This window comes from Carcharhinus amblyrhynchos, chromosome 12 (assembly GCF_965287045.1).
Source record: "Carcharhinus amblyrhynchos chromosome 12, sCarAmb.v2.hapA, whole genome shotgun sequence".
NCBI classification, from domain to species: Eukaryota; Metazoa; Chordata; class Chondrichthyes; order Carcharhiniformes; family Carcharhinidae; genus Carcharhinus; species Carcharhinus amblyrhynchos.
The window spans coordinates 16,179,743-16,194,334 of record NC_137335.1 but is presented as its reverse complement, the minus strand read 5'-3'; the positions used below and the strand labels follow the sequence as shown (position 1 = coordinate 16,194,334).

Below are 14,592 nucleotides of genomic sequence, written 5' to 3'. Positions count from 1 at the left end.
CTTTTCTTTAAAGAAAGAGATTTGAATTTATCCTGACTCCTTTCTTGACCTCAGAAAATAGTTTGGAAGTGTACTCAGTGATGTAAACTAGGAATTGCAGAAACAGTTTGCACTCAACAAAGTATCATAAACACCAAACACTTGGTTCTGATGATGTTGGTTAAAGGATTGGCCAGAGCACCAGAGAGGACTCCTTTGCTCTTCCTCGATGTTGTGCTGTGGGATCTCTCCTGTCCAGTTGGAGGGGGATTACAGGTTCTTGTTTTAGTGTCTGAGCCAAAAGATGGCACTTGCATCCTGCACTGAGATGTCAGTCTAAACAACATGTTGACATATCAGGAGTGTAACTTGAACCCATAGTCTTCTACCTCAGGGGTGAGCAGCAAGTCAATACTTGGAGTCAGAATCTTGATGCAGTGTGGCGATGTTTGTAAGATGGAACAAGACTTGTAGGACTGTTGGCACTTTGAATGTTGTCACAGATACAAAAGTTGGAAAGGAACATTTCTGACATTCACAGTTAAAGTTTTAAAGTTTATTTATTAGTCACAAGTAGGCTTACATTCACACTATAATGAAGTTATTGTGAAAATCCCATCGTCGCCACACTCCAGTACCTATTTGGGTACACTGAGGGAGAATTTAGCGTGGCCAATCCACCTAAATAGCACAGCTTGCGGACTGTGGGAGGAAACCAGAGCACCCGGGGGAAAGCCACTCAGACACGGGGAGAACGTGCAAACTGCGCACACACAGTGACCCAAGCCGGGAATCGTGAGGCAGCAGTGCCACCTTACCTCTTGACCACCTGATTGGTGTTGCAAGTGGCCTACAATTGGAAAATTTCTAAAGTTGCTAACCTTTCATATCTGCAGTAGATTCTTTGTTGTTGTCCATAACATTTCTCCTTTCTGCCATTGCCTCTTCGTTATTATCTTGTAAACTTGGCATCCAATTCTCGCTGTTTTGTCACCAACTAGTGGAGTCACTGATGTGTGCTCTTAAAATGTCAGTCCTGTAGCATTAATTTAAACCAACAAATGGTCCAGTATGATTCTCACTATCCCTATCAGAGAGTGCTACAAATGCCCAGCAAGTCTGGCAGCATCTGTGGAAGGACAAACAGAGTTAACGTATTGGGTTGATAACTTTTCATCAGAACTTAAGTGAGTCATGTTAATTTTCGTACAAGTACAATGCAAGTATGAAGGCCCATTGCGTAGCATTCCAGGACAAGTTCAGACAACTACCAGAGTGCTATATGCACAAGTAATTACTTTTTAACAAGATAATTTAGAGTCGCCTCAACTATTGCCTGTGAATTATTGGCAGGTTTGTTCCTATAAAGATCAAGGTGTAAATGTTCATTATCCATCAGTGTTACTGATTTCACAAAGCAGTTTTATAAAATATCTGACTCAACTTGCTTGTCCCTGTATGACATTGTGCAGAATATTGGTTCAGAACAGGTGATAAGTTTTATTCTTTTTCCTTCCCCCTCCACCCTTCTACCTCAGAAAAAACTTACGACGGGACGTGCAACAAACTGTCGGACTCGCTACACGACGAAAAATCGGTGAATTACTCAGGGTCAAGGGCTCTCAAAAAGCAGCCATACTTGAACAAAACTTTGCAGAAGCGGCCGGAGGAAGAACCTGTGCCTGTGATGGCCGTCTGCAGATCCCCATCTTCCAGCAGCCTGGAAGGACGGATGGGGAAGAAGTTTGTCAAACCTTTCCACACAACCGCTGAGCACAATGTTGCACGGGCTCCAAAAAAATCTGGGAGAACGTCCTCCGACTCGGAATGTGGCGAAGACAAGTCGCACAAGGTATCCCGCTCCCTGACCGACACTGAGGTGGACAAAGGCCTGACTGCCCAGAATCACGGAGTAAGTGGTCATTCTTTGGCAGTTGAGGGAGATCGTTGGTTAGTCATGGAAGGCACGGTGGCACAGTGGTTAGCACTGCTGCCTCACAGTGCTAGGGACCTGGGTTCAATTCCCGGCCTTGGGTCACTGTGCAGAGTCTGTACGTTTTCCCTGTGTCTGCGTGGGTTTCCTCCGGGTGCTCCGGTTTCCCCCCTCAGTCCACAGATGTGAAGGTTAGGTGGGTTGGCCATGCCAAATTGCCCCTAGTGTCAGGGGGATTAGCAGGATAAATATGTGGGGTTATGAGAATGGGGCCTGGGTGGGATTGTGGTCGGTGATGGCTTGATGGGCTGAGTGGCCTTCTCCTGTGCTGTAGGGATTCTGTGATTCATCCACTTACCCAGCATAGAAAGAGAGCACTCAGCATGCTGGGGCAAAATTTGCCGTCCTGCCCACCATGGGACTTTGAGCGGGCGAGGGGGGGGTTGGACCATGGAAAGGTCCGTTGACCTCGAGCGGGATTTTCCGGTTTCAGGGTGAGTGCGGCCAGAAAATCCTGTCCATTGTATTTGTGACAGCTACCTGACAGAGCTACAAAGCAAAAAGTACTGCAGATGCCGGAAATCTGAAATAGAAGTAGAAAATGCTGGAAACTCTCAGCAGATCAGGCAGCATCTGTGAGGAGAGGAGCAGAGCCAGCGTTTCAGGGCAGTGACCTCTCATCAGAACTGAGGAGCAACCTCTTTACCCAAAGACTAGTTAGAATGAGGGACCAGCTACCAAGGGTAGTAATTAGGTGAAAAGCATAGGTTCATTTGAGGAGAAGCTACCCTAGCACCCAAAGGAAAAAGGAATAGGAATGTGTGTTGGTAGGGGGTTTATCTGGAACATCAGCTAGACGGGCTGAATGGGCAGTTTTAATGCTGTAAATATGAAGTTACTCCGTGCAAGGGTAAGTAAAACCAATGAGGTGGTTCAGACGTGGATATTCAACACTCCGCATTAGTAAACAGTGCAAATGAAATTAAATGCAGACAAATGAGCCCCAAATTTCCTCTGCATTTGTGCCCTGATAGTCCACTGAAATGTTTAATTGATTCTGTGGGGTGTGGTGAGGGGGTTGAGAGGGGGAGGTCACTGGGGGAGTTATCTCACATGAAGTGAAGAATTATGTCCGTAATTTATAACCCCTTCATAATCCGATAGTGAGGAGTTGCCTCACTGCTTTACAGCCTCAAATGGCTGATACCTAGAGGTGCTCTTTTAAAACTGAGTGAGAATTTCAGGTATTGACCACTATACATTGTGGCTACACTCATTGCTCCACATTAGCAGCGAGCTGGCTGCGTTATTTTACACACCACCGTGATTGTTTGGTCTCTGTGGGCACTGCTGCCTCACAGCGCCAGGGACCCGGGCTCGATTCCCGACTTGGGTCGCTGTCTGTGTGCTATCAGCACGTTCTCCCCATGTCTGCGTGGGTCTCTTCCGGATGATCCGGTTTCCTCCCACAGTCTGAAAGACATGCTGGTTAGGGGGTGCATTGGCCATGCTAAGTTCTCCCTCAGTTTGCCTGAACAGGTACCCAAATGTGGCGACTGGGAGGTTTTCACAATACTTCCATTGCAGTGTTAATGTAAACCGACTTGTCACACTAATGAATACATTTTAAACTTTCATTTCTCTTGAGGGGGCTCCTTCAGCTGAAAATTGCCAGTTCAGACACAAAATCCCACAAGTAGAAGTGAAATTGCCAAGAGGTGGTTACTGTACTCAGCACCAGCTTGTTTCGTGACTGCTGTTTGCAGAATTCTGCTGTGCCTGAATTGGCCACTTTATCTCTCTGCATTAGAACATTGATGAGACTTCACCCTACCCTACCCTACCCACCGTGGTGCTGTGGAGGTGGTGGTGGGCCATCTTCATGAACATTGGTAACAGTTTGATGCAACTGAGGAGTTCAAAAGGCCACTTCAGGGGTCAGTCAAGAATTCCATATACTGGTTTGGGACTGGAATTGCACAGAGGCAGGTTTAAACAACATAAGTGAACCAGTTGGACTTCTATGACAGTCCCCATAGCTTCCTGTTCATTTTTGCTGGTTTTCGCCCTTCTTTCCAGACTTTTAAAAACTGATTTCAAATTCCGAAACTGACATGGTGGGATTTGAACTCGCGTCATTATTAATTAATTATTATTAATCTGGATTACTGGTTCAGCAATATAACCACTACATTACACACTCCATATTCAGCTAATTAAGATCCATCACCATAAAATAAAGCTGTCACAATGATTGTGTAAATTGGCTGGCTCTAAGATGGCAATAAAAATTTGGCCCAATTTGGTAGCCCCAATCCAGCGCTCCACCTATTTCTCTGCAAATGTATATCCTAATCTGAACACATTATCTTGATTCTGTGGGAGAGATGTCCACCGAGTTCCATAAATGAAGTGACGTTGTTCTATTCTACCCCACCAGTGCGTTGGTAAAGAAGGGGTTGGCAGTGAGAAAGTGGGCACGGCAAAATCCCCCACGAATTCACGGAAATCGTTGAGCAGGAAGGTCAAGTCAGTGAAAGAGACAGTGAGGAGGAAAATTACAAAGACCTACAGTGGTACTGCTCCCCCGCAGGTAAGTAAACACCTCTCCACCAACCTTTTAAAGAATGTCCTCAAAATCCACGCCCTCGAACAAACTTTTGGTCAATCCCATCTAATCACCTCTCCTTCCTCTGCTCAACAAACATTTTTCCTCATGTCTTCACGTGAGTGTCTGTGGACATTTTTTCCTCCATGGGCTGTTCAACCCCTTTAGCCTGGTCTGCCACCTAATGGCTGGTATGTGATCTAACTCCACATTGCTATCTTTGCCTTATAATTCCCTAATATCTTTGGTTTGTAAAAATCTAGCAACCTCAGATTTAAAATTGAGAATTAATTTAGCGTCAGCTGCCCTTTGCGGAAACCTCTTCCTTTGTGAGTTGAATTGTTTCAACTATGGCTGGAATTCTCCAACCTTACCCGCTGTTGGGATTCTCCAGTCCTGCTGTTGGGATTCTCCAGTCCCTCTGCAGTGAATGGAGTTTAGGCTGAGAGTCAAATTCTCCATTCTCGCTGGTGGGGCGTACGAGACTAGAGAATCCAGTCTAGGTTCCCAACTCCTAGACTCCCCGACTAGTGGAAGTATTTGCTCTCCATATCCACCCTTAATATCATGACAATCGTGATTAATTCACCACTAAATTTTCTCCAGAGAGTACAACCTTAACCTGTAGAATTGCTCCTCATAACTTAACCCATCAAGTTCAGATATTTGGTAGATCTACACTGTATTCCTTCCAAAGCCAATATTCCCCCTCTCTAAGGTGTGGTTCCCAGAATTAAGCGCAGGACTCCAAGTCCAGTCAAGGCTTTCTATATTCTATCCATTTGCATTCTAGCCCATTTGATACAAAGGTGAGTTTCCCATTAGCTTTTTATTTAGTTATTTGCTGTACTTGTCCATGGCTTTTTAATGATCTATCTATGGACCCTTAGGTTTCTTTGAGCCTCCACTGTTTCTAATTTTTTCATAATTTGGAAAGTAATCTGATTCATTCTTTTTTGGTCCAAAATGGATGACTTCACATTGAAATCCATTTGCCATATGTTTGTCCATTCATTATATCTATGAATACCTCTTTGTAATTTTATCCTTCCATTTACAATGCCCCCTATATTTATGTCGTCAACAAACGTAGTTCTTTGGCTTCCTAGCCTGCCATTCAAGTAGTTAACTCATATGGTGAATAGTTCAGGCTACAATACAGATTCCTTGTAAGGCACACTACTCTCATCCTGTCAATTGGAGTACCTGCCCATTAACTCTTACACTCAGCCATTTTCCTAACCAAGCCAATAATGTAATGGCACTATGGAAATGCAGATATTTTTTCATTCATTCCTGAGGTGTGGACATTATTCCAGAGCCAGCATTTATTGCCCATCCCTATCTGCCCTCCATTTCAAAGGACGGTTGAAAGTTGACCAGATTGCTGTGGATCTGGAGTCACATGTAGGCCAGACCAGTTAAAGATGGCAGATTTCCTTCCCTGGAGGACATTAGTGAATCAGATGGATTTTTACAACAATTTACAATGGTTTCCAGATTTTTATTGAATTCACATTTCACCAGCTGCCATGGTGGGATTTAAACCCAGGTGTCCAGAACATTGCCATTGGGTCTCTGGGTTACTGGTCCAGTGACAATACCGCTATGCCATTGCTTCCCTGCAAGTGCCTTCCCTCAGATGGTGCATTTTGATCTGTTGGCACTCAGCGCTGTACACAAGCATTAACCATCTAAGAGAGATTTAGTGCCACCCCTTTACGTTCAGCCAGGAATAGGTCAATGAGGAAATGAGTCCTTGTTTTGATTTAGCTTCCTTTCACAGTTTGTGAATTGGATAAACCCAGGGATTAAAGGAGCCATGACCCTTCACAGAGATTGAGTAATAATTAAATCGATTAACCTGTCATTGGTTCCTTGTTGGACCCCTAATTTACTAACCCTACACAGTTGGTAGAAGTTCTGTTTTATTGCTAGTGATAACTGATAACAGAAAGTGTTCTGTTTGTCACCTAGATGTCAGGACCGTTGAAGATCACAAGCTGATAGTATTGTGAATACAGAAGCAAAGTTATCTAAGGGCGGCATGGGCAGAGGAAAATCAAAAACCAAACATGCTGGACTGATTTATTCCCTTTTTCTGCAGCTGCCGTCCAATGGGGTGATGTCCACTGCTCCGATTCCCGACCCAGCTGATAAGTCTATCCAACCGGAAAGACCCAAGCTGACTGGCGGTGGTTCGGTCGAGAGTCTGCGAAGCTCCTTGAGTGGACAGAGTTCAATGAGTAAGAGTCCTTTCATTGCTCAGCTTGGGTGGCCGGACTGCCAGGATTGTCCTGGAGCATCCAGGAATTGCAGGCTAATCTCCAGGATGCTGCTGCAAGCAAGCAAAGAGAAAATTCATAGGGGCATTAAATGTTTTTTTTGAAAATTTGTGTTCATTGTGTTTTTAAAATATTTGAGATGCAGGTAAGAAAGGTATTTGGCCAGAGGCCAATACTAATCCAATTGGATAAGGAATCTGTTTACTTTCCAGTCAGCTGTGGAAAGTTATAATGTCATGAGGGTGGATCATTGGTGGGATGGTTCAAGGCAGGAGGCGATGTGAAGAAATTCCCAGGAAATCCAAGCAAAGTTGACACTTGTCTAAGTGAACAAGAAGATCTGTTGCTCGTAAACATAAAGAGAAGCAAGCTGTTATGTTGCTATATTCTGAGTCGAGAAAATCTGAACAATAAAAATACAAGTATCGAGGCCTGGTTTTACTGCCTAGGTCAATCCCAGGAGGTTCTGGCTATCCTACAAATAACATATGATTTTCTGGCCCTGGCCATTTGCAGAACTTGCTCGCTTTGCCTGAGGCCTGGGCCTGAAGATTGAGTCAAGAAACAGGAATACCGCTAGGCCTCAGGAGCCTGCAGTCATGGCCCCGACCACTGAGCTATTCTCTCCAGAAGCCTCAAGAGGCCTAGAGTACTTGGGAGCAGGTTGGGAGGAGTGAAAATGATCTCCACTTAAAATTTCAGAACTCAACCCACAGATTTCCAACCCAGGGGTACCCAGTGCAGACCTTCTTCCCAGGATTAGTTGCTGAGCTCAGAGAAAAGCTGAAATATCCCTCTTTCACACTGTTAGACTGGGTCCACATCTACTATTGTTATTACAGATCCATTGACATGCCATAGATGAACCTCAGGGAAACATTGTCACAGCAATCTACCCCTTTTTCTTCGTTTCACCTGGGCAACAATGACTCGCTGAGAAGAAATACCAGCCATTGAAGTTGCTTTCTCTCCATAACAAGGCAAAAAGTAGAAGGAGGGAGTTATGTCACTATCCAAAGCTCGGTAGAATAATTGGAGATTACCCTTTGTGACTTGGAAGTCCCATCTGTCAGAAACCCTAGCCAGAGGTTGCACGTCCCCACTTGCAATGAATCATAGCTGGAATCATAGAATCCCTACATTGCAGAAGGAGGCCACTCAGCCCATTGAGTCTGCACCGAGAACAATCCCACCAGGCTCCATTCCCGTAACCCCACATACTTACCCTGCTAATCCCCCTGACGTTAGGGGCAATTTAGCATGGCCAATCAACCTAACTCTCACATCTTTGGACTCTGGGAGGAAACCAGGACCCCCGGAGGGAATCCATGCAGACACAAGAAGAACGTACAAACTCCATACAGACAGTGATCCAAGCCAGGAATTGAACCTGGGTCCCTGGCGCTGTGAGGCAGCAGCGCTAACCACTGCGCCACCGTGCCGCCCATGAACAAAGACAGGGAAATTACAAGACGGGGGAGGGAATTGTTACCTCACTTTGAAGGATGTAGAATCTAACAGCTAAGAGTATTTCCTTTCCCTCCCTCTGTTTCAGGTGGTCAGACGGTGAGTACCACAGATTCATCAGCAAGTAACAGAGAAAGTGTTAAATCAGAAGATGGCGAGGATGAGGAATCTGCCTACCAGGGGCCTTTCTGTGGCCGTGCTCGAGTTCACACTGATTTTATTCCAAGTCCGTACGATACAGATTCTCTCAAACTTAAGGTAATTCTGAAGTTATTTTCACCTTTTTGTTTGTGTTTCTAGTAGGGATCTGGACATTGTTTGGTGTGGGGTGGCAAACAAATGTAGAACTTCGATCCTTAATCAAATAGGTCTGGTATCCAACTGTCGCTGGATTAACGCTAAATTATAAAGAAAATACTGCAGATTCTGGAAATCTGAACTAAAAACAGGAAATGCTGGATAAACTCAGCAGGTCTGGCAGCATCAATGGAGAGAGAAACTGAGAGGGCGGCATGGTGGCACAGTGGTTAGCACTGCTGCTTCACAGCACCAGGGACTCAGGTTCAATTCTGGCCTCGGGTCACTGTTTGTGTGGAGTTTGCACATTCTACTCATGTCTGCGTGGGTTTTTTCTGGGTGCTCCGGTTCATAGACTCATAGATTCATTGAGATTAACAGCATGGAAACAGGCCCTTAGGCCCAACTTGTCCATGCTGCCCTTTTCCTTTAAACCCCTCCAAAGATGTACAGGTTAGGTTAATGGGCCATGATAAATTGACCCTTAATGTTAAGAGGATTAGCAGGGTGAATATGTGGGGTTACAGGAATAGGACCTGGGTGGGATTGTTGTCGATGCAGACTCGATGGGCCAAATGGCCTTCTTCTGCACTGTAAGGATTCTGTGAGTTAACTTTTCGAGTCTGTGTGACTGCCGTTCAGAGTTATGACTCAAAAGATTAACTGGTTCTTCTCCATGGATGCTACGCTTCCCCCCCCACCCCCCCACAGCCCTGCTGGTCATCACACAGATGTCCCCATCGCCAGATTTAGGCCATTTATCTGCAGAGCATATTGAACACCACGGAGCTTCTGGCTCCTCTGCCTGGGCCATTAACAATGCCAGGATCACTTCGGAGAGCACACCTTGTCCACCAGACCCATTCCCATGAAACAACTGGACAACCAACATCGCCCCCCCTGACCACCAATACTTGGATTTCTCTGAAAATGGTTCCCTCTTCGCATGCATTGCCTTTTTCTTTTCAGAACTGCCGCCACTCCTGCTGTCCCTGCTCTTTTGCCTTCCTTATTGCTACTCCCAACTTCAGGTTTTACGTCCCACCCAACGCAGCATAGAGTGGGTAATATTGCCACATTGTTCGCTTGCTTCAGACCAACTTGAGATGCAGTACGTACTAGACCTTTCTCTCTCACCTCAAAATGGTTTGGTAAGTTGAAACCCAAATGAACCATTTGGTTAGGACACTGAGGAGAAATGCCTTTAACCAGAAAATGGTTAGAACGTGCCACCTGAAGCAGTTGCAGTGATAACTTAGATGCCAGGTAAATACATGAGGAGTATAAGATTATAACTATAGGATTAGATGAAGACAGGTGGAAGGAACATAAACACCAGCTTTGACCAGTTGGGCTAAATGGCCTGTTTTGCTGCTGTAATTTTTTAAAATCATTTGTGGGACATGGGTATCGCTGGCTGGCCAGCATTTATTGCCCATCCTTAGTTTGCCCTTGTTCAGAGGGCAGTTGAAAGTCAACCACATTGTTGTGGCTCTGGAGTCATATGTAGGCCAGACCAGATAAGAATGGCAGATTTCCGTCGTTGAAGGACATTAGTGAACCAGATGGGTTTTTCCAACAATGGTTTGATGGTCGTCGGGAGATTCCTAATTTCAGATGTTGTTTTATTAAATTCAGACACCAGCATCTGCAGTGGCAGGATTCGATCCCCAATCCCCAGAACATTAGCTGAGTTTCTGGATTAATAGTCTAGCGATAATACCACTAGGCCATTGTCCTCCCCTTCTACGTCCATACCAGAAACCAGCACTTCCGTGAACATGTTAACTAGTGAAAGAAGAAACATTGCAGAGCAAATACAATCTATTATAGTCAATACCATTCAGCCAAGCACTAACTGACTCCCTCCACCAAACCTAGTCACCTTTAGAAAAGAATAGTAAGATCCAGGGGGTGGGGGGCGTGGAGAGAGAATCATGGCACTTCTTAGCACAGAAGGATGCCAATCAGCCCATCTCCTCTGTGCTGGCTCCCTGGAAAGAGCTATCCCAATTGGCCTTTCCTCTTTTCCTTGTACATTTTTCTTTTTCAGAGATTTTCTACTGAAGCTACTATGCATTCTGCTTCTGGATGGTGGATTCCTAACTCACCCACTTGAGAAATAGTGTCCTCCCTGTTTACATCCTCAAAACTGCTTCATAAATTTGAGCTCTGTCAGATCTTCTAATGGAAAAGAGAACAATTTCCCTGGTTATTCCTCATAATTAAAGCCCCTCATCCCTGTCACCACCTCAATGAATCTCTTCTGTAACCTCTGCTTGGCCTAGACATACTGCGAGACGCCCAAACTACACAATATTCCAATTCCAGCCTAACCAATGATTTCTGCAAATTTTGCACTCCCTCTTCATTTTTTTACTCTGCTCCCTCTATCCCCACCTCTGTCCAAGTCCATCATTGTCTCTATTATACAGATGATTAGCAGCCCCTACAGTGGCCCCTGGAGGTAAAGCAATGAAAAGTAACTGGAGATTAGTTAACAGATGCTTGTCCGGTAGGAGAGTTATAGAGAGAGAGATTATTACAAACATGAAGATTCCAAATGTAGTCACAAGTAGGCTTGCATTAACACTGCAATGAAGTTACTGTGAAAATCCCCTAGTCACCACACCCCAGCACCTGTTCGGCCACACTGAGGGAGAATTTAGCATGACCCAAGCACCTAACCTGCACATCTTTCAGACTGTGGGAGGAAACCAGAGTACTCGGAGGAAACCCATGCAGACACGGGGAAAACGTGCAGACTGCGCAAAGACAATGGCCCAAGTCGGGAATCGAACCCAAGGCCCCTAGCAGTGTGAAGCAGCAGTGCTAACCACTGTGCCACTGTGTCGCCCAAATGCGAGCCTGACTTACAATACATTGATTGTTGGTGTCATTCTTAGCACACTCAGGATTGTGCAGTAGTGCTGGCCAGTCATGGAATCTCACACAATGTTGCACACTTACGTTCTGAGTTTTGCAAGCAGGGGCTGGAAGAGAACAGTCATTTTCCTGAGGGGCAGTGTCTACCCCAGTCAGATCGTGGCTCGCTGTGTATTGTCCAAACTCATCGGCCCTGATTTTACCAGCACAGCAACCCGAGGCCCATGAGATTGTGCCCAGCGCCAACAGGGCATGCAGTTCTGCGAGCCTCAATGGCTGTACCAGTAAAATTAGGGCCATCATTGGATCTAAGGTCACCACTTTGGGTCCTAAAAAGAGCTCAGTCTACCTCAGATTACCCTGGGAGGCTAAGGTTTCTCAAAGAAATGAGCAATAGATGTAGCTGGCTGTTTCTATGCAGCTGCAACGTGAAAGGTATTCTTCATTAACAGGATGCTGCATCAAGGCAATAGATGGACTTCCACACAAATAATATTGTATATGGATTTCACTGTATGATGCCACTTATGCAGAACCGTATATTCCAACAAGTAGTGGATCATATCAAATAACATGTCCTTTCAGCAGTTTGCAATGGATGGATTACTGACCGTACTCAACCAGCAAAATTCAGAATATACGGTGGAATTTTCCATCCCTCTCTCTGGCAGGACTCAGAGTTGCTGCTGAAGTCAGAGGGCTTTTGGCTGGCTGGCCACATCCATCGTGTAAGACCCATCGTGCTGCGACTGGAAGATCCCAACCATAGTGTCCAATATTCAGTGTGGTTCCATGAGTTGAAGCATCTACTGAACAATCACAAGTGTGCTGAGATTTACACTAACAACTGATTTAAAAATATCATTTGGGCTCTCGATCTAGCTCATTGGTACATGCTGGAAGAGAGATACGCTCGTACGCATGGCTTTGCACTCCGCAGACAAAAAGAACATGTCCAAGCATTATGCCTTTTTCAATTAATGCTCAATACTTAAGTGCTATATCACCATGCAATTATAAAATGAATTACATGCATATGAACAAGGAGCAGCAGACCATTCAGCCCTTTGACCCTGTTCCACCATTCGATAAGGTTTGATCGTAACCTCAAATTTACATCCCCCCATAAACAAACACCATCTTCTTTACCAAGAATCTATTCACCTCTGTATTAAAAATATTCAAAAACTCTGCTTTCACTACCTTCTCAGGAAGAGAATTCCAAAGAATAAGAATGCATTAAAAGACAAGTGGTATTTTGGAAAGATGAATTTCATTTTAAATAGTTGATACCACCAAGATACCCTCTCAAAATTAGAAGCACTCACATACAACCTCACAGTCTTTTCAACAGGTCCTCTCTTTGTTGGGATCTCACTTTTCTCACTCAATGGACTTAGCCCTCAAATTACTTTCCCCAACAGCCTTATTTCAGTTAAAGTCCCCAGATACGGTTAACAGCCAAACAGCAAGTCTTGCAGAACCTCCTTAACCGGGTTCACAGCAATCTTGATGACACAAATTCCCCAGACAGTCATTGATTCAATCCCTTTAATTGGCCTCATTAAATGGCCTGGTTGCCTCTGACAGAACTGAAGCAGTCGCAGCGAAATGGTATGACTCATAACCTCTGCTGTATCCTTTTTTTTAACTGTATTACACACACAGCTGCTTGTAAATGTGCCTTGCTGCAGAAGTGTGTGTGTGTGTATCCCATTAACTGTTTTTTTTTTGGTTCAGCTTAGCAAGCTCCCAGCTCCATAGTAACGCAGAAACCACAGCCCAGTCATTGCTTTCCATTTGTCTCCCTTGCAACCTAAAGTCAGGCTAAATTTTCAGAAATTTAATGACCTCATAGCCAGGAATTCCAATTACCATTTTTAATTTTCCGTTATTCATTCTGGTTTCACTTTGGATTTAAAGGGATAGCTCACAAAGACAAGCATTTTGCAAGCATAGCGTTTGTTACACCACTTGCATAATATCTTTTAATAGTGCATCATTGGAAAGAGATGCAACAAACCTTAATGCTTCCAGGTAGTAAAATACTTAACGGCTGAATTTTGGGACTATTACCTGAGGCAATGATCTTTTTGAAGGTAAACTGCTGAAGTGTTATTGGTTTATGAAATCAGAATAATGCTACATTGATGAACTATCCTGGGTTGTCTCAAACTGATGATGGGATCTTCATTCTTAGCCATGACTCTGGTAGCCTTTGTGTCAGAACGTTGCGAGTTTGAATCTTACCCTGGAGACTTGAGCGTAAAATCTGGACTGCGTTAATGCAGTAATGAGGGAGTGCTGCACTGTCAGGGTGCTGTCTTTCAAATGAGGCATTAAACCAAGACCTGGACTGCCCTCTCATGTGGATATATACAATCCCAAGACACTATGGTGAAGAACAGGGGTGCGCTCACCAATATTTTATCCTCCAGATATTAAGACAAAGTATTTGGCCATCATTACGTCCCTCCTGGCAGGATCTTGCTGTGTACAAACTGACTGTTGTGTTTCCTTAAGCACAAAGGCAAAAGGCCAGGGTGGACAAGTCCAAATTCCTGAAGGAGATAACATTTTTTAATACTTGCTCACTCAAACATATATTTTCAAAGAACAGTTACTAGAATGCATTTTCTAACCTCCTGACGTTCTGAAAGATGATATGTAAATATAAGCCATTCTTCTATTTTTTTGTTCTCTCACTTCTGAACCCACTTGCCCCTGCAATGGCATTTTTTAAGGATTCTGACCTAGCAACAACAAAGGATGATGGCATTCCGTTCCCGTGATATTGCTGCATTGTCCATCTTGGTGACAGAGACAGTTGAATTGGAAAGTCCTGTCAAAGTTGCTGATTTGTAGAATTATTTGGCCAGTTCATTTCCGTGTTGGCTCTTTGAAAGAGCGTGTTCAATTTAGACACGCTTTTAGTTGTTTCCCCTGCAAATTAGGCCTCTTCTGTTTAATTGCCTTTTTATGAGTTCCTGTGGAATCTGGCACCACCACTCGGTCAGCTTGTGCATTGCAGATTATAGCATCACTCCAATATAAACAAAATGCTTTGCATTTCCCCTTATTATTTTGCTGGTTATTTTAAATCTGTGATCACTGGTTACCAACCCATTTACAAGAGA

General features: G+C 44.4%; 1 protein-coding gene across 4 annotated transcripts in view; it reads left to right on the top strand.

Moving 5' to 3' along the window:
• The window catches only part of sash1a (SAM and SH3 domain containing 1a), a 145,366-nt gene that overhangs the window by 111,536 nt on the left and 19,238 nt on the right, over positions 1 to 14,592 (top strand). For all 4 annotated transcript variants that reach the window (XM_080200122.1, XM_080200121.1, XM_080200124.1 and 1 more), the window contains 4 exons: positions 1,518 to 1,891; positions 4,353 to 4,505; positions 6,628 to 6,766; positions 8,361 to 8,530. In XM_080200122.1, coding sequence (XP_080056248.1) covers positions 1,518 to 1,891; positions 4,353 to 4,505; positions 6,628 to 6,766; positions 8,361 to 8,530 — 836 coding nt within the window. The remainder of the gene's footprint in view (positions 1 to 1,517; positions 1,892 to 4,352; positions 4,506 to 6,627; positions 6,767 to 8,360; positions 8,531 to 14,592) is intronic.